This window comes from Siniperca chuatsi, linkage group LG13 (genome assembly GCF_020085105.1).
Source record: "Siniperca chuatsi isolate FFG_IHB_CAS linkage group LG13, ASM2008510v1, whole genome shotgun sequence".
Classification (NCBI taxonomy): Eukaryota; Metazoa; Chordata; class Actinopteri; order Centrarchiformes; family Sinipercidae; genus Siniperca; species Siniperca chuatsi.
This window is the reverse complement of record NC_058054.1, coordinates 862226-882424: the sequence shown is the minus strand read 5'-3', so window position 1 is coordinate 882424 and position 20199 is coordinate 862226. Positions and strand designations below refer to the sequence as shown.

The window sequence follows — 20199 nt, the reverse complement described above, 5'->3', positions numbered from 1 at the left end:
TAATACAACTTAATCAATAACGGATTCACCTTCAACTGAACACATTTTTGAAGCAGGGTGTGTGGGTGATTAGTGTTAAAGGAACAAAATCAGTAAAAAGCATTGTGGCATATGCAGCAGAGCTTTATAAGTGCTTCATAACAGGCTGCAGTATTTTGGAAATGGCATCATTAGTGCTGCGATTTCTCATGTCAGCAAACTGGTACTGATCTAGGGATGGCTCCACCTCCCTACGTAGTTCCTGTCATGAACCTCTCCAAGCATTTCATGACATTGGAAGTTAAACTGGCCTACAATCGTTCTTTTCCTGAGGACAAGACTTTTTGAGAACTAGAACTATAACGGATGTTTTCCAGAGCTCTGGCACCGAGTGTTTATCTATAGAGAGCTGGAAGAGTCGATGCCGGGCCGGTTTGAGTCACTCAGCAAATGTCCTTCAAAGAAAAGTGGACATGCCATCCGACCTCATTGCTTTGTTAATATGTATAGTTTAAAGAACCTTGGGAACTGTACATGAATCTGTTCAAACATTACAGATTCATTATTTGTAATTACATGATTCTAAAACACTTCAGCTGCTAGTAATATCTTCCAAGGTATTACCTAGTTATACACATAAGATATATATTTTTAGTTTTGACCTAAAGGAGACGACGTCCTTTGAAAAACATCACATTAAAGATATTTTTGAATCAAGATTGCAACAAAATGGTCTAATATGCTTTAAAAATGTCTTCCTATTGTAGTTCTTCTTAAAATGTTTTATACCTGTAAGATTTGAACAGATCTCACTAAATGTTGTCATGGTTACTCAGGTGAAATGTAATTAAATGTTCAGAGTTAACAAGTTGTGAGTGATTTGATTTGTAAAGCTTTCCATCTCAATCTTGTCTGAGAGTAAAGTGATTCTAGACTGTATCATCACAAACCACTGAAGCTCAACAGTGTGTGACTCCCTCTAGTGGACGTTGTGGAGTATTCTGTTGTCTTTGCTCCAAAGGTTTTTGTACAGAGTCTTGGTGTTTCCTGTCACTGTGGGCTGCACAGCACAGTAGTACACAGCAGAGTCAGACAGCTGAAGCTTCTGGATCTTCAGAGGAACTGATCTTAAGGTGGAATCCAGTGTGGATGAAAATCTCTCCTTAAACTCGTCTGGTGTGTTGCCTTCGTCCAGTTTAAAGCGGCTCAGTATGAATGTGGGGCTGTTGTCTCCATCCTGTTTGTACCAGAAGAGATTATTACTTGTTGAACTGCTGTTATATTGACAGCCAAGTGTTACTGCCTCTCCTTCAGTAGCAGTCACATCTTCTTTTGCTTGCAGCACGTTGTCTTTTTGTGCTCTGCATTCTGTAAAACAGCAACAAACAGTATCAGTGTGCTGTTAAAGAATCATGTCAGTGTTGGATTGATGTCAAAGAAACAGAGTTGTGTTCATACCAAGGCACACAGCAGCCAGCAACACCGAGATGAACAGAGGCGTCATGTCTGCAGTGTTGAGTAACTGTGAGCTACAGCGAGTATAAAGAAGGCTGTGATCTCTGTTGAGTCTTCATCAACACTAAGTTGGTGGATCAGAAGGAGGAGCCTGATCACAGTGACAGGGTTCATTCACAGCCCTGTGTTATTCCCCGACTGACAGCTTTACACTCAGCACATTTTACTGACACTCTCCTTTCCTAGTATAACATGTCTTGTATGTAGGCGTCAGTGGAAATGTCAGCTGACATGTTTCCTTTCCTTTGAGTCACTTTGTTCCATAACATATAAAAGCTGCTAATTGTTGTGACCATGCTACGGCCCCTTTAATATTTCTCATCAGAAAGATTACAAGTTAACTGAGAATGAATATTTGAACAACGTGGCCCTAGTGCCCTCTATTGGTGAGCTTCCACTGGTGAGCCGTTATTCAAAGGTAGCCAATCACCCACGGGAGCCAGTAGGTAGTGAAGCAATCGAAACATCTCTTTATTTTCATAATCACGCTCACACCTGAGGGGTGTACTACAAAGCAAGTTCGACAGAGCCAGGCTTCCTTTGCTTTAGCTGGCTCGACAAAACCTAAATCCCAAATCAGAGATAACGGGTATCCCGACGGTGGTGATCATCTTTCTTTGTTAACCAGGTTTTCTTCATCAGGCTCTGTGCACGTTTACATAAAAGGGGGCGTTTGACGCATCATTTGACTTTTCTTCTGCACAAAATGGAGTGATCGCGTGCCGCCTACTTCAGTCAACCTAACAGGACGTTATAATGGAGAGCTATGTGTCATGGTTTTGGCTTTTTTCCTGTTATTTCCTGTTTTATTTTGAAGTGTTCTCCTCTCCTCGTGTGTCTTGTTGTTTTACTTCATGTCTTTGTTTGCTTTTCCCTCCAGTTTTGATTGTTTGCCCCACCCTGATTAGTTGAACCTGTGTCTCAGTGTTGCCCCTACCTAAGTGTATTTAGTCCAAGTTTTTCGTTTGTTCAGGGTCAGTTCGTCATTGTATGTTGCACTGCTGTCGAGCGCATACTGATGGTTAAAAAGTGGGATATATCAAGAATAACTATCCTAGTGGTTTAATAAAAAAGTACACAACTCTAGACACATACAGTGGATTTCAGTGTAATTTTTATGATATAATATGAAAGAAAAAAAGCTGGACTTTGCTGAATTCAAAGAGCTGACCCAAGCCAGGCTGTCTGACCACCCAGAAACACTCTAAAGCAGCTTAAAGAGGAGCTCCAGCAGCTAAAGAGAGACAACCAGGGCTTGGCATCTGACCTCAGAGGAAGTCTAGAGGCACTCAAACAGAAGAACAGTGTGCTCAGTTAGCCAAAGTGAAGGAGGATGCTGAGAATAGAGAAAGGAGCTTCACCAGGCAAGTTCAACACCTAACAGACCAACTCTCATCAGTCACCACAATGACAAGTACTGAGACACAGACTCTCCCTGCCTTGTCTCTGTCCCACCCACTCTGCTCTGCACCCTGGCACCTGCTGATACATCCACACAGCCAGCTCTGCCCATCCCAGCTTCGCTCCACTCAGCCTGAAGAGGAAGCCCCACAAGTGGTCCTGCTATCTGACTCTCATGGGAAATCCCTGGACACAAACAAGCGTTTTCCTGGTAAGAAAGTGTTATCGAAACGCAGCAGCACCACCAGTCAGGCAATTAAGCTTTTGAAAAAAATCTGCGACTGTCTCTGATGCTGTATGTCCTTTAGCTTGTGTTTCTCTCTACCTGCTGTACTCAAGTCGGTCTGATCTCAGTGAGACGACCTGATTAAATAAAGGCTGTATATATAACTGAAGGAACATCTTGTGGATTAGGTGTTCATGATTCTAGACTGTATCATCACATATCACTGAAGGTTAACGGTGTGTGACTCCCTCTAGTGGATGTTGTGGAGTATTCTGTTGTCCTTGCTCCAAAGGTTTTTGTACAGAGTCTTGGTGTTTCCTGTCACTGTGGGCCGCACAGCACAGTAGTACACAGCAGAGTCAGTCACTGCAGCAGAGGAGATCTGCAGATCCACTCGATTTCTCTCCTCATTCAGTTTAGCAGTCAGTCGAGGGTGTGGAGGTTTTGCTTTCAGCACTGAAGGCTCTTTGGTATCAGTGATCAGGAGAAGGAACTGAGGAGCTGATCCAGGATCCTGTCGATACCACTGGAGATTATCAGCTTTAACAGAATAGTTACAGGACAGAGTAACACTACGGCCCTCTGATGAAAACACTTCAGCTCTGCTGGCAGTAATATCATCTTCCAAGCTGTTACCTAGTGAGGGAAACATGTTATATTTAGAGTTCTGTTCCAAAGGGAGAAATCCTTCATTTGAAAAACAGCACGTAATGACATTTTTCTGTTAAAACAAATGATGCTGTTAAACAGTTTAGTGAGCAGTTATTAGTGATGAAGTGATCACATCTAAATCTTTGAAAAGTTCAATTCTGAACTTCATATAAAACAATATCCAAACTGGATCTGTGATGCTTTGAAAATGGCTTCGTATTTCAGGCTTTCTTGTCAGAAACATACGTACCTACGAGAGTGAAAAAAGAACATAACTGCAGCAAGTTTTTCCATGTTGACAGAGGTGAAATGCTGTCACTTAATGTTCAGTGTGAAAAAGTTTTGTGAGTTGTGTTTGGTCTGATGTTCAAAGCTGGAATCAAACAGTTCTCTTCCAAGAAGGAGGAGGAGACGCATACGACAAATTAGATTCATTTCTGAAGCTCTTCATCACAGCTGTATCTCATGAGAGAGAAGATTCCAGACTGTATTATAAAATATATTGAAGGTTAACAGTGTGTGACTCCCTCTAGTGGACGTTGTGGAGTATTCTGTTGTCTTTGCTCCAAAGGTTTTTGTACAGAGTCTTGGTGTTTCCTGTCACTGTGGGGCTGCAGAGCACAGTAGTACAGAGCAGAGTCTGTCACTGTAGCAGAGGAGATCTGCAGATCCATTCGGGTTTTATCCTCACTCACTTTAACAGACAGTCCAGAGACTGCATTTGCTAATATTTCTCCTGATTCCAGATGAGAAATGAGGAACTCTGGTGGTTTTCCTGGATGTTGTCGATACCAGAAGAAACTATCACTACCAGTTGCTTGTTTGGAGTATTTGTAGGACAGAGTAACAGTGCTGCCTTCTAAACTGAACTCTTCATTCTTGACTGGAGTGAGTTCTTCACAGCTGACACCTGAAGGAAGAGAGAAATGTTGTTAATGACGATATTAAACTCTGATGGCCTGTTCCAGTGGTTTCTAGGAAACTGATCCCTTAAAGGTATTTATTCTTCCTGCTTTAACCTACCTTTTAGTATGGTCAGAAGAAGCTGGAAAATGACACAGTAATGCAGTGACATCATCTTACAGACAGTATCTGTGTCCTGTCTGGTTTAGATATTAAATGCATCTGACAGTAGGAGTCCTTTTCTGCTCTGCTCTGCTCTGACAGTGTTGCTCCTCCCTCGACCTATTCCTCCTCTCACATCACTGTATGTTAACAACACCAAAACCAGACCTTAATATATTTGACAGTTTAAAGCCCAGAGAGATAAACCTCTATTATTCTGGTGGGTTTTCTTTTTAACACACTTTTAAACAATCATCATCCAGTAAATAAGGAATCTTGTTAAAAAGGCTCTCACACGCCTCATGGAGGCTCTGTAATTAATATTCAAATGATATCGCATTCTAAAATTCTTATACCCTTCGACCAGTTGGTTATAAATATTCTATGGATGTTTTTATACAAGATTTTTGAGTTAGACTGTTCTGGATGTCATAATTATTTTTTCCTAAACCTTTATTTGTCGTAGAAAAGGTTTCAATCGGACTACACCGTCTTTATTTGTGTCATTATTGATTTTGTATTGAGCTAAACTTTGTAACGATTGTTGTCTGCAAGGTACCGTAAATACTGATTGACATGTATTTGGGGCTGTAATTAATACCTGTGGAGTTGGTTAAATAATGGTGAACATTGGTTTAATCTATGGGCCGAATTTTTGTTCTGCCTCCAGCAGTCTCTCAAATGCCCTCGCAAAGTTATTTTCCACCAGCAGGACGTCTTTGGTGCACACTTGACAGTCAGAAGGGGGGCTATGTGAGACTGCTGTTCATCGATTACAGTTCAGCTTTCAACACCATTGTCCCGACCAGACTTGCTGGTAAGCTGATTGAACTGGGACTGAACACCCCCCTGTGTGCTCGGATCTTGGACTTCCTGACCACCAGGGAATACACTCCCCTCCCTGCAGGACTTACACACCAAGAGGTGTAGAAACAGGGCCTGTAGGATCATGAAGGATCCTCACCACCCCAACAACGGACTGCTCCAGCTGTTGCGGTCAGGCAAGCGCCTCTGCAATCACGCAGCCAAAACAGAAAGACTGAGACAGAGTTTCTTTCCTCAGGCCAGCAGACTTGTTAACACTGATCTCACTAGGGCCCCCAATTAAGTTCCACATACTCATCATCTCATGCACACATATATAAGTGCCATAGACATAACATACATTTCTTTTCTAATATTTTTATATATATTTTTATATATATTAAAAATATAAATTTATATCTTAATATTATTGTAAATATTGTTATTTCTTTTGTATTGTTATTGCTTTTTGTTATTCTGCCCCAAATCCAAAAGTCCGTAAATGAGCAAAAGTCCAAGGAACGCTATCTAAGGAACAATGTCCAATAAACACATGAAACACTGGAGAAGGGCTGGAACACTTGACACAAACTGATGAAGACGATCTGACAACAGAACAAAGGAAGCACACAAACTTAAATACACTCAGGTGAGGGGAGAAAATGAGAGACAGGTGAAACTAATCAGGGCAAATACTGTATTCAGCCTTTCTTCCAACCTAAACTCAGCGCACTGCGCTGCACCAGGTTTTGTGCTGCGTCTCGATGAACTCCAGAATAGTAATAATTAGTTGGTCACACCCAGGTGTGGCAGGAGGTTGAACTTGAGTTTGCGCCCAGTTACAGAAAAAATGGGGCTCATGTTGTTGCTTTCAGCGTATTCATCTCAGTGTCCCCTGGTTGTTTGCCACCACTGGGGGGAAGCAAAGAGGCAGGTTTTAAAACCTACACATAGTGTCTTTAACCTGCGTTTTCCTTTAGACAGTGTTACCTCATCCTGCATGTAGTCGTCGCTGGTCGATTCAGCTGAGACGTCTTCTGTTGATGATTCTGAAACTGCTGCTGCCCCTTAATTAGTTTCACCATACAAATTATACATGAACTGAGAGGACTGAATATTTAGACAGAATCAGACTTTCCATATTTGTTTTGTCTTTTGGATTGAAAATGACAGATTAGGCTCTGTTTTAAAGGTGAAAGTTGGAACTTGTCATTTTCTCCAGCATTGTCAGGTCGACAGCAAAGCTGGTAGAGTTATTTTAAGAGCTGCTGTTGGTTGAAATCTGCAACTTTTACTCTTCAACTGGTGAACTGTGGTACTACTGGATGTACGCTGTAGATTTTAATGCCTGAAAATATAAATTATTAATGATACCAGACTTTTTTTCTTGGTGTGTTTGATCACCAGTTATTTATGTATTTATATGCTTTTTGTTTCCATGGAGTCTTGTGTTTGAAGCATCATCCAGTTGGTTTCTCATTGATGTGGATTTGCTGCTCATCTGAATCCTCCCACACTGTTTCATTAGCAGCTGTAACCACAGTGACTCTGATAAAACAGGAATTAGCAGAATCCATCTGATATGAAGCTGTGGTTTGAATCCCACTTCCCTCCTCTTTGAAGAGCAGTCAGATATCTGTGTTCAGGTTTTTGTACAGCCTCTTCTACACTTTGTATCACTGTGTGTCTAGAGCACAGTAGTAGAGAGCTGTGTCTGCCAGGGTTAGGCTTGTGATGGTCAGTTTAGTTGATGTTGGTGATGTTTGGGATCCATATCGATTATCAGGAATATATTGACCTGTGATCCCTTTTGCACCTTTCCAGAGAATAAACTGAGGTGCCTGAAGGTCAGAATGATGTCTGTACCAGTAAAGGAAAACATCATCTGAAGTTGTCTGATATTCACATGTGAGTGTGACATATTCTCCTTCTCTTTCACTGACTCTTTCATCTCCTACAGGAGAGATTTTGTCTCCAGCTGTTAGTCCTGGAAAAAGTAGAGAAAATGAAGCCGTTAGACTAACATTGTTCATGAGGCTGAGAGGAGAAGACAATGGAAAATGTAAGCTGTACAGTGTTAATCTGTGAACAGAAACAGCAAAATGCAAAAAAGTAGAACTCCATTAACTCATTTTTACAAGATGATGAAAACATGATGTGCATTCTGTCAGAGTAAAGAAATGAGAAAAGTTCTGACATACAGGTTGTGTATATCTCGTTAATGCAGCAGGTTAAACAAAACTTAAATCTCTGTTCTTAAACTCACCTGTAAAGTGAGAGAAAAGTAAAAAGAGGTAAAGCAACATGTCTTTGGAGTTGTTAAAGCCAGACAGACAGCAGATGAGGAATGTTCTTCCACTACAGTAGAATGAGTAAGAAACAATGTCATTGGTTGAGTTGAAGCTCAGTGGGCGGAGCCAATCACCTCTTGATGTTATTTTTTCAGTTCCTCTCATCAGTTCAATGAACGTATTGGTTTAACAGTGTGTGACTCCCTCTAGTGGACGTTGTGGAGTATTCTGTTGTCTTTGCTCCAAAGGTTTTTGTACAGAGTCTTGGTGTTTCCTGTCACTGTGGGCCGCAGAGCACAGTAGTACACAGCAGAGTCAGACAGCTGAAGCTTCTGGATCTTCAGAGGAACTGATTTTAAGGTGGAATCCAGTGTGGATGAAAATCTCTCCTTAAACTCGTCTGGTGTGTTCCCTTCGTCCAGTTTAATTCGACTCAGTATGAATTTGGGGCTGTTGTCTCCATCCTGTTTGTACCAGAAGAGATAATTATTTGGGTAACTTCACTCAAATGTACAGCCAAGTGTAACTGTCTCTCCTTCAGTAGCAATGACATCTCCTGTTGGCTGGATCACTCTCTCTTCTCCTTTACACTCTGGGGAAGAAGAGAACATGCAGAGGAAGAGCTGAATCAATAAAGATGATTGATTAAAGGAGAACAGTCAGCAGGTTTAAAGAGTTACCTAGCCACAGAGTCACAATCAGGATGTTTCTCAGCCAGTGTTTCATGTCTGCAGTGAGCGGGGAGGAGAGAGAGGAAGAACATTGATACTCTGATGGATCTGGGCCTTCACATCATTGGCCCTTCCTCTTCATCATCTGTTGAGGAACTCTCAACATTTACATCTCATTTAGCACGATGAAATCATTGTCATGGCTCTGAATGAGCGTATTTGGAGATCATGACAACATGTCTGTTAACCATATCTTATTAACAATGATAGGAACACAAACTGTGGTTAAAAAGGACTTCCTTGTCAAGTGCTTCTGTTCTAAAGAGAGTTAAGAATCCCATAAACAATGAACTGGATTGGATCTTTTTTCATGAAGATGTCAGCAGAAGTAACTGCTGTTAAACAATTGCATTTATTCAGTGAACCATGTTGTCAGTGTCCACTTGGTGGTGCTGCTGTTCAGTAATGGAGGAGCTGAAGTGTGTAAATCTTCAGTGAGGCGCTGTCAGGTTTTTGTACAGAGACTGTGGGTTTGCTGTCACTGTGGGCCTCACAGCACAGTAGTACACAGCAGAGTCTGTCACTGCAGCAGAGGAGATCTGCAGATCCATTCGGGTTTTATCCTCACTCACTTTAACAGACAGTCCAGAGACTGGATTTGCTAATATTTCTCCTGATTCCAGATGAGAAATGAGGAACTGTGGTGCTTTTCCTGGATGTTGTCGATACCAGAAGAAATAATCAGCACCAGTTGCTTTTTTGGAGTATGTGTAGGACAGAGTAAGAGTGCTGCCTTCAAAACTGAACTCTTCATTCTTGACTGGAGTGAGTTCTTCACAGCTGACACCTGAAGGAAAAGATAACTCTGTAACTTAATGATTTGAAAGTTTTTATCAATGAATTTGTTTTAATGTTGATTATCTCACCTACCTCTTATTGTGAGCAGAAACAAAGTCACAAACAGACTGAAGTTCACTGACAGCATCTTAAAGATAAAGAGAATCTGCATGGTTTTTGTATGAAACATCACTGTGAAAGTTTGGGTCTTTTCTGTACTTGCGTCACAGTTTTGCTCCTCCCTTAATCTCTCCCTCCTTCCTCTCATAACTTGTGGAGCTCAAAGTTGCAAAAAAAACTACATTTGAAAAACTTGACAACAAAGTCTCTTTCCAGACCTTTTCATGACCTGGTTACTCAATAATCCACAGGTTTGTTGTGAGCAGTTTCATGTGGGAACTATTTTCTCTCCATTGTTCCCACATGAAACTGCTGACAACAAGGGATAAAAACACTCCTTCATTTTTGTTTTATTATTTAGGCTTCATTTTTCTGTCATCAGTGCAAAGAATCCAGACTGTATCATCGTAAACCACTGAAGGTTAACAGTGTGTGACTCCCTCTAGTGGACGTTGTGGAGTATTCTGTTGTCTTTGCTCCAAAGGTTTTTGTACAGAGTCTTGGTGTTTCCTGTCACTGTGGGCCGCAGAGCACAGTAGTACACAGCAGAGTCAGCCACTGCAGCAGAGGAGATCTGCAGACTGATTTGGTTTTGCTTCACTTTAATCTGCAGTCTCGGGATTAGATTCTTTAATAATGTTCCTGTTCCTGAATGAGAGATGAGGAACTCAGGTGGTTTTCCTGGAAATTGTCGATACCAGAAGAAATAATCACCACCAGTTGCTTGTTTGGAGTATTTGTAGGATAGAGTAACAGTGCTGCCTTCTAAACTGGACTCTTCATCGTTATCTGGAGTGAGTTCTTCACAGCTGATACCTGAAGGAAGAAATAACTCTGTAACTTAATGATTTGAAAGTTTTTATCAATGAATTTGTTTTAATGTTGATTATCTCACCTACCTCTTATTGTGAGCAGAAACAAAGTCATAAACAGACTGAAGTTCACTGACAGCATCTTAAAGATGAAGAGAATCTGCATGGTTTTTGTATGAAACACCACTCTGAAGGTTTGTGTCTTTTCTGTACTTGTGTCACAGTTTTGCTCCTCCCTTAATCTCTCCCTCCTTCCTCTCATAACTCTGACAAATAGTGTGTTTGTCTCTTCTGTGGTGCTGCTACTCACTAAATTACATCATTTCCATCAGGTAAGAAGTAGCTGATAAGGTAACATTGACTGACACTTGACAGAACACGTGAAGGTCCTGACTGAGTTAAAGTTTTACTCAGACGATATACTACTATTCAATTACACATGGCAACCATATGAATTACTTATTAAATACTGTACTCAAACAATATCTATATATGTTGCAGCACCCCAAAGAAGCTCAAAGACTCCACTGTTGATACTGCAGCATCCACCATGACTAGGTTTAGACTGTAGCTGGTGCACCCCCCACCCCCGATCGCATATTGCTCTCGTTGTTATATGCCTGCACCCTGCATTTTCACATATCAAATCCTGCACCTGCACCTGATGTGTTAAGCACTGGTTGGAACCTGATTAAATGCTCGCTAACAGTAGTCCTGACACCGACTTGGCATTTGACAAACCACAGTATCACAGAGTTGCTCTGTGTGCAGCGTTAGTGGTGCCGTCCATTATCAAAGAGTAGCAATTTGATTAGTTTACTCTCTGTTATTGCATCCAGTGTCTTATCTCCATCTGACGTGTTCGCTCATCACTGGATTGAACTCGCGAGCAGCTTCACCAGACCTATGAATTTCATGTAGGTGTAACTATGGCCACGGAAAGCAAAGTTTCATTCTGCAAGGTGACAGACTATGGTAATTAACCTCTTCATGACATCACTCCAGTGTTTTTTTTCCAGTATTTGCATTTCTTGGTAAGTGCTGTCAATGGCTATGCGTGAGTGTAAGAGTCAGTCGCTCCCACATTCTGAAATCCTCCTCAAGTGAAACTTCGTCTTTGCTGGCCAAAAGCGTACAGCAGTCACCAAGACTGAATCGGATGATTGTGAGTACACTAACCATGACTTACGAATGGTTTCTGCATTTTTCATCTTAATAGAATATCTGTCCTTGGTAAAACAATGGCATGATTGACTCTGTGGAAAGTTAATGTCCCTTAACTGAACGGGACCTCTACTAACAATATCGATCCATTGGTCACTGGTAAAAGGTGTTGGCCAATGTGCCGGATTGGTCTCTGTGAATGCTATTCAATTCAATTTGATTTTATTTATATAGCGCTAATTCACAACAGAAGTTATCTCATTGTACTTTTCCTAAAGAGTAGGTCTAGACCGTACTCTTCATAATATTATTTACAGAAACCCAACCAAACCACACCATAAGAAAGCACATGGTGACAGTGGCAAGGAAAAACTTCCTTTAAGAGGCAGAAACCTCGAGCAGAACCAGACTCAGGGTTGGCGACCATCAGAGAAAGATAGAGAGAAAAAATATACAGTAGCACAATGCAAATTCCACATAATAATGTAATGGTAGCAGTAATATTAATACGTGTTGTAGTAAATAAGTAATATGCTAGTGGGGCCTTGTCCCAGTCTGGAGTGCTGGTGGTGGCATCTCCCTCACCTGTCTCAGTTGTAGGAGTGTCATTGTGTGGTGCTTGTTTATCATTATCGCCATCTGTTTGAGTAGAAAGGTTTTCATTTCCATTGTTATTATTAGCAGAATCTCCGGTATCACTAGCTCCAGTTGTTTGGTAGCATGCTGTGACAGTGATGTAGGTGCAGTCGTCGTCAGGCCTGTTACAGATGCTGGACCAAAGAAAGAAGTCACTTCTGGGAGAATATTTAGACATTTTCTTTTGTTGTCTAATATTTTCCATTTTTCAGCACCACTAGGATAGGTGCGTCAGCTAAAATCCTGTTGGCCTGCCAAGTAGTAGGCCTAGACTGCTCAAAAGGGTCTTGGGGGTTGAGGGGTGTGGGAGTTCACATAATCTTCTTAGCCGTCGTAAACCAGACTAAATATTTGAGCCTTAAACCTGACCCCAGTCCACGAACTGGTCCACTTCAGCTTTATAGCTGGTAATATTGGAGTTGCTTATGAGTAAACTGAGCGTAGCAGTGTCATCTGAAAATGACACCCATGAATTGATGCATCCATGGGTGGCCCTTGTATTGCTTCCTGCTACCGACGGGGGCCAAAGTAAAGGAAAAGGCTGAATAAAAAAGAGGAGAAACACATCAGATGCAGCTGCTTCGGTGCAGCACGGCTCACTGAACGGTTTGGTGGGAATGGAAACGATGTGAATAAAATGCTGCGGCCTTTACTGTCACCTGATCTCAACCCATTTTCATAACTGTCGAAGGTATTAGGCCAACGTGTAAGAAAACGCTCTCCACCACCATCTCCATGAGACCAGATGATCTGTGTAGTGACGTCTGTCTCTGATGCTGATGCTGTGTCCTTTTAGCTTGTGTTTCTCTCTACCTGCTGTACTCAGGTCTGTCTGATCTCAGTGAGACGACCTGATTAAATAAAGGCTGTATATATAACTGAGGGAACAACTTGTGGAGGAGTTATCCATGATTCTAGACTGTATCATCAAATATCACTGAAGGTTAACAGTGTGGGACTCCCTCTAGTGGACATTGTGGAGTATTCTGTTGTCTTTGCTCCAAAGGTTTTTGTACAGAGTCTTGGTGTTTCCTGTCACTGTGGGCGTCACAGCACAGTAGTACACAGCAGAGTCAGTCACTGCAGCTGAGATTATCTGCAGATCGACACGTTTCTCTGTTTTGTTAATGTGAGCTGAGAAATCAGAATCAGTTGGATGAATCGATCCTCCCTCTGTGATGTAGAGCAGGAACTCTGGTCTGGATCTCTGGTATTGTCGGTACCACTGGATATTGTAGATAGCACCCTCATATTTACAGTTCAGGTTGATGTTTCCTCCATCTGCAACATGTTCTTCAGGACTTTCTGGCTTTATGCTGTTCATGGAACCCAGGGCTGCAAAATGAGTCATTCATGTCAGTTAGTCTGCAAGAGATTCTGACATCACGAGACTTGAATTTTTGGATTAATTCAATAAACCAAATGTCTTTTTTCTATCATGGAAGTTGTTACCTTACACAGATAAACCTGTAGTTATGAAATGTAGACCAAATATCTGGTTAATGCAGCAGGTTCAATGAGACTTTCATCTCTGTTCTAACACTCACCTATAAAGTGAGAGAAAAGTAAAAAGAGGTAAAGCAACATGTCTTTGGAGTTGTTAAAGCCAGACAGACAGCAGATGAGCAATGTTCTTCCACTGCAGTACAATGAGTAAGAAATAATGTCATTGGTTGAGTGGAAGCTCAATGGGCGGGGCCAACCACCTCTTGATGTTATTTTTTCAGTTCCTCTCATCAGTTCAGTGAACGTATTGGTTTAACAGTGTGTGACTCCCTCTAGTGGACGTTGTGGAGTATTCTGTTGTCTTTGCTCCAAAGGTTTTTGTACAGAGTCTTGGTGTTTCCTGTCACTGTGGGCCGCAGAACACAGTAGTACACAGCAGAGTCAGACAGCTGAAGCTTCTGGATCTTCAGAGGAACTGATTTTAAGGTGGAATCCAGTGTGGATGAAAATCTCTCCTTAAACTCGTCTGGTGTGTTCCCTTCGTCCAGTTTAATTCGGCTCAGTATGAATTTGGGGCTGTTGTCTCCATCCTGTTTGTACCAGAAGAGATAATTATTTGGGTAACTTGACTCAAATGTACAGCCAAGTGTAACTGTGTCTCCTTCAGTAGCAATGACATCTCCTGTTGGCTGGATCACTCTCTCTTCTCCTTTACACTCTGGGGAAGAAGAGAACATGCAGAGGAAGAGCTGAATCAATAAAGATGATTGATTAAAGGAGAACAGTCAGCAGGTTTAAAGAGTTACCTAACCAGAGAGTCAGAAAAGTTGTGATTTTGTCTCTGATGTTAGATTAAACCATATAACAAGTTATTTCGAAGATCGTCGATGCCAACAGAAATTACGTTTTGCTTTTCTTCGTACTCAACATTGAAAGTACTGATAGCTCAGTTATATGCTGAAAACTGTTGAGGGGAAACATGTTGTGCTTTCTATCTTACCAAAGAAAAGAGCAGCAAGAATAATCCACAGCCAATGTTCCATCTCTACAACAAGGTTTAAATCAACAGGAGAAACTAGCTGCTGTTCAACATTCAGTCTGAGAATTGTTCTCTTCACAGCAGCAGTTATTATTGACACAACGGTTGAACACAGTGCAGAAGTAGTGCACCGCCAACTTGATAATGTCGCCCTCTAGTGGAGGTCAAAACTTCAGTACAACAGTGTGGAAAAAAGGCTTCCAGCAGCTTGTCAGTGTGTCAGCTTGTGTTTTTGTACAGAGGCTGTGGGTTTGCTGTCACTGTGGGCCTCACAGCACAGTAGTACAGAGCAGAGTCTGTCACTGCAGCAGAGGAGATCTGCAGATCCATTCGGGTTTTATCCTCACTCACTTTAACAGACAGTCCAGAGACTGCATTTGCTAATATTTCTCCTGATTCCAGATGAGAAATGAGGAACTCTGGTGGTTTTCCTGGATGTTGTCGATACCAGAAGAAACTATCACTACCAGTTGCTTTTTTGGAGTATGTGTAGGACAGAGTAACAGTGCTGCCTTCTAAACTGAACTCTTCATCGTTATCTGGAGTGAGTTCTTCACAGCTGACACCTGAAGGAAGAGAGAAATGTTGTTAATGACGATATTAAACTCTGATGGCCTGTTCCAGTGGTTTCTAGGAAACTGATCCCTTAAAGGTATTTATTCTTCCTGCTTTAACCTACCTTTTAGTATGGTCAGAAGAAGCTGGAAAATGACACAGTAATGCAGTGACATCATCTTACAGACAGTATCTGTGTCCTGTCTGGTTTAGATATTGAATGCATCTGACAGTAGGAGTCCTTTTCTGTTCTGCTCTGTTCTGACAGTGTTGCTCCTCCCTCGACCTATTCCTCCTCTCACATCACTGTATGTTACCAACACCAGAACCAGACCTCAATATATTTGACAGTTTAAAACCCAGACAGATAAACCTCTGTTATTCTGGTGAGTTTTCTTTTTAACACACTTCACACTACACAATCATCATCCAGTAAATAAGGAATCTTGTTAAAAAGGCTCTCACACGCCTCATGGAGGCTCTATAATTAATATTCAAATGATATCACATTCTAAAATTCTTATACCCTTTGATAAGTTGGTTATATATTCTATGGATGTTTTTATACAAGATTTTTGAGTTAGACTGTTCTGGATGTCATAATTATTTTTTCCTAAACCTTTATTTGTCGTAGAAAAGGTTTCAATCGGACTACACCGTCTTTATTTGTGTCATTATTGATTTTGTATTGAGCTAAACTTTGTAACGATTGTTGTCTGCAAGGTACCGTAAATACTGATTGACATGTATTTGGGGCTGTAATTAATACCTGTGGAGTTGGTTAAATAATGGTGAACATTGGTTTAATCTATGGGCCGAATTTTTGTTCTGCCTCCAGCAGTCTCTCAAATGCCCTCGCAAAGTTATTTTCCACCAGCAGGACTTCTTTAGTGCACACTTGACAGTCAGAAGGGGGGCTATGTGAGACTGCTGTTCATCGATTACAGTTCAGCTTTCAACACCGTTGTCCCGACCAGACTTTCTGGTAAGCTGATTGAACTGGGACTGAACACGCCCGTGTGCTCGGATCTTGTACTTCCTGACCACCAGGGACTACACTCCCCTCCCTGCAGGACTTACACACCAAGAGGTGCAGAAACAGGGCCTGTAGGATCATGAAGGATCCTCACCACCCCAACAACAGACTGCTCCAGCTGTTGCGGTCAGGCAAGCGCCTCTGCAATCACGCAGCCAAAACAGAAAGACTGAGACAGAGTTTCTTTCCTCAGGCCAGCAGACTTGTTAACACTGATCTCACTAGGGCCCCCAATTAAGTTCCACATACTCATCATCTCATGCACACATATATAAGTGCCATAGACATAACATACATTTCTTTTCTAATTTACATATTTTTTATATATTAAAAATATAAATTTATATCTTAATATTATTGTAAATATTGTTATTTCCTTTGTATTGTTATTGCTTTTTGTTATTCTGCCCCAAATCCAAAAGTCCGTAAATGAGCAAAAGTCCAAGGAACATTATCTAAGGAACAATGTCCAATAAACACATGAAACACTGGAGAAGGGCTGGAACACTTGACACAAACTGATGAAGACGATCTGACAACAGAACAAAGGAAGCACACAAACTTAAATACACTCAGGTGAGGGGAGAAAATGAGAGACAGGTGAAACTAATCAGGGCAAATACTGTATTCAGCCTTTCTTCCAACCTAAACTCAGCGTACTGCGCTGCACCAGGTTTGTGCTGCGTTCGATGAACTCCAGAATAGTAATAATTAGTTGGTCACACCCAGGTGTGGCAGAAGGTTGCACTTGAGTTTGCGCCCAGTTACAGAAAAAATGGGGCTCATGTTGTTGCTTTCAGCGTATTCATCTCAGTGTCCCCTGGTTGTTTGCCACCACTGGGGGGAAGCAAAGAGGCAGGTTTTAAAAACCTACACATAGTGTCTTTAACCTGCGTTTTCCTTTAGACAGTGTTACCTCATCCTGCATATAGTCGTCGCTGGTCGATTCAGCTGAGACGTCTTCTGTTGATGATTCTGAAACTGCTGCTGCCCCTTAATTAGTTTCACCATACAAATTATACATGAACTGAGAGGACTGAATATTTAGACAGAATCAGACTTTCCATATTTGTTTTGTCTTTTGGATTGAAAATGACAGATTAGGCTCTGTTTTAAAGGTGAAAGTTGGAACTTGTCATTTTTTCCAGCAGTGTCAGGTCGACAGCAAAGCTGGTAGAGTTATTTTAAGAGCTGCTGTTGGTTGAAATCTGCAACTTTTACTCTTCAACTGGTGAACTGTGGTACTACTGGATGTACGCTGTAGATTTTAATGCCTGAAAATATAAATTATTACTGAGTCCAGACTTTTTTTCTTGGTGTGTTTGATCACCAGTTATTTATGTATTTATATGCTTTTTGTTTCCATGGAGTCTTGTGTTTGAAGCATCATCCAGTTGGTTTCTCATTGATGTGGATTTGCTGCTCATGTGAATCCCCTCACAGTGTTTCATTAGTAGCTGTAACCACAGTGACTCTGATAAAACAGGAATTAGCAGAATCCATCTGATATGAAGCTGTGGTTTGAATCCCACTTCCCTCCTCTTTGAAGAGCAGTCAGATATCTGTGTTCAGGTTTTTGTACAGCCTCTTCTACACTTTGTATCACTGTGTTTCTAGAGCACAGTAGTAGAGAGCTGTGTCTGCCAGGGTTAGGCTTGTGATGGTCAGTTTAGTTGATGTTGGTGATGTTTGGGATCCATATCGATTACCAGGAATATATTGACCTGTGATCCCTTTTGCACCTTTCCAGAGAATAAACTGAGGTGCCTGAAGGTCAGAATGATGTCTGTACCAGTAAAGGAGAATATTGTTGTCAGTTGTCTCATATTCACATGTGAGTGTGACAGATTCTCCTTCTCTTTCACTGACTCTTTTATCTCCTACAGGAGAGATTTTGTCTCCAGCTGTTAGTCCTGGAAAAAGTAGAGAAAATGAAGCCGTTAGACTAACATTGTTCATGAGGCTGAGAGGAGAAGACAGTGGAAAATATCAGCTGTACAGAGTTACTCTGTGGACAGAAACAGCAAAATACAAAAAAGTAGAACTCCATTAACTCATTTTTACAAGATGATGAAAACATGATGTGCATTCTGTCAGAGCAAAGAAATGAGAAAAGTTCTGAAATACAGGTTGTGTATATCTGGTTGATGCAGCAGGTTAAACAAAACTTAAATCTCTGTTCTTAAACTCACCTGTAAAGTGAGAGAAAAGTACAAAGAGGTAAAGCAACATGTCTTTGGAGTTGTTAAAGCCAGACAGACAGCAGATGAGCAATGTTCTTCCACTGCAGTAGAATGAGTAAGAAATAATGTCATTGGTTGAGTTGAAGCTCAATGGGCGGAGCCAATCACCTCTTGATGTTATTTTTTCAGTTCCTCTCATCAGTTCAGTGAACGTATTGGGTTAACAGTGTGTGACTCCCTCTAGTGGATGTTGTGGAGTATTCTGTTGTCTTTGCTCCAAAGGTTTTTGTACAGAGTCTTGGTGTTTCCTGTCACTGTGGGCTGCAGAGCACAGTAGTACACAGCAGAGTCAGACAGCTGAAGCTTCTGGATCTTCAGAGGAACTGATTTTAAGGTGGAATCCAGTGTGGATGAAAATCTTTCCTTAAACTCGTCTGGTGTGTTCCCTTGGTCCAGTTTAATTCTGCTCAGTATGAATTTGGGGCTGTTGTCTCCATCCTGTTTGTACCAGAAGAGATAATTACTTGTTGAACTGCTGTTATATTGACAGCCAAGTGTTACTGCCTCTCCTTCAGTAGCAGTCACATCTTCTTTTGCTTGCAGCACGTTGTCTTTTTGTGCTCTGCATTCTGTAAAACAGCAACAAACAGTATCAGTGTGCTGTAAAATAATCATGTCAGTGATGGATTGATGTCAAAGAAACAGAGTTGTGTTCATACCAAGGCACACAGCAGCCAGCAACACCGAGATGAACAGAGGCGTCATGTCTGCAGTGTTGAGTAACTGTGAGCTACAGCGAGTATAAAGAAGGCTGTGATCTCTGTTGAGTCTTCATCAACACTAAGTTGGTGGATCAGAAGGAGGAGCCTGATCACAGTGACAGGGCTCATTCACAGCCCTGTGTTATTCCCCGACTGACAACTTTACACTCAGCACATTTTACTGACACTCTCCTTTCCTAGTATAACTTGTCTTGTATGTAGTCATCAGTGGAAATGTCAGCTGACATGTTTCCTTTCCTTTGAGTCACTTTATTCCATAACATAAAAGCTGCTAATTGTTGTGAACCTGCTACAGCCCCTATAATATTTCATTTCAGAAAGATTACAAGTTAACTGAGAATGAATATTTGAACAACGTGGCCCTAGTGCCCTCTATTGGCCAGCTGTCACTGGTGAGCCGTTATCCAAAGGTAGCCAATCATCCGCGGGAGCCAGTAGGTGGTGAACCGATCGAAACATCTCTATTTTCATAATCACGCTCACACCTGAGGGGTGTGCTTTGCTTTAGCTGGCTCGACAAAACCTAAAACCCCAATCAGAGATAACAGGTATCACGATGGTGGTGATCATCTTTCTTTGTTAACCAGGTTTTCTTCATCAGGCTCTGTGTGCGTTTCCATAAAAGGGGGCGCTGTCGAGCGCCCTGGTTTGTTGGTTCCCTGCACTTTGCGTGTTTATGGATTTATGGATTTTGTCTGTCCACTGTTGGATTTTGTTTCTTTGGTTCAAGACTGCTTACCCGCTCCCTGTCTGAATTGTTTATTGTTTATTATTATATATAACTGAGGGAACATCTAGTGGAGGAGGTGTTCATGATTCTAGACTGTATCATCAAATATCACTGAAGGTTAACAGTGTGTGACTCCCTCTAGTGGACATTGTGGAGTATTCTGTTGTCTTTGCTCCAAAGGTTTTTGTACAGAGTCTTGGTGTTTGCTGTCACTGTGGGCTGCACAGCACAGTAGTACACAGCAGAGTCAGTCACT

General features: G+C 41.5%; 4 gene segments (V, D, J or C); all 4 read right to left on the bottom strand.

Annotated features, from left to right (window-relative positions):
* Positions 1 to 803: 803 nt before the first annotated feature.
* LOC122886898 lies at positions 804 to 3310 on the bottom strand. The segment is given in 2 exon segments: positions 804 to 1347; positions 1438 to 3310. Coding segments are annotated over 2 exon segments (435 nt in total).
* Positions 3311 to 4386: 1076 nt separating this feature from the next.
* On the bottom strand, positions 4387 to 4887 carry LOC122886934 (the record flags this gene model as incomplete). The annotated part of the segment is given in 2 exon segments: positions 4387 to 4682; positions 4796 to 4887. Coding segments are annotated over 2 exon segments (351 nt in total), but the record flags the coding sequence as incomplete, so codon positions are not given.
* Positions 4888 to 9840: 4953 nt separating this feature from the next.
* LOC122886893 lies at positions 9841 to 10540 on the bottom strand. The segment is given in 2 exon segments: positions 9841 to 10376; positions 10460 to 10540. Coding segments are annotated over 2 exon segments (453 nt in total).
* A 4137-nt stretch (positions 10541 to 14677) lies between these two features.
* LOC122886929 lies at positions 14678 to 15529 on the bottom strand. The segment is given in 2 exon segments: positions 14678 to 15223; positions 15337 to 15529. Coding segments are annotated over 2 exon segments (402 nt in total).
* Between the last annotated feature and the right edge of the window lie 4670 nt (positions 15530 to 20199).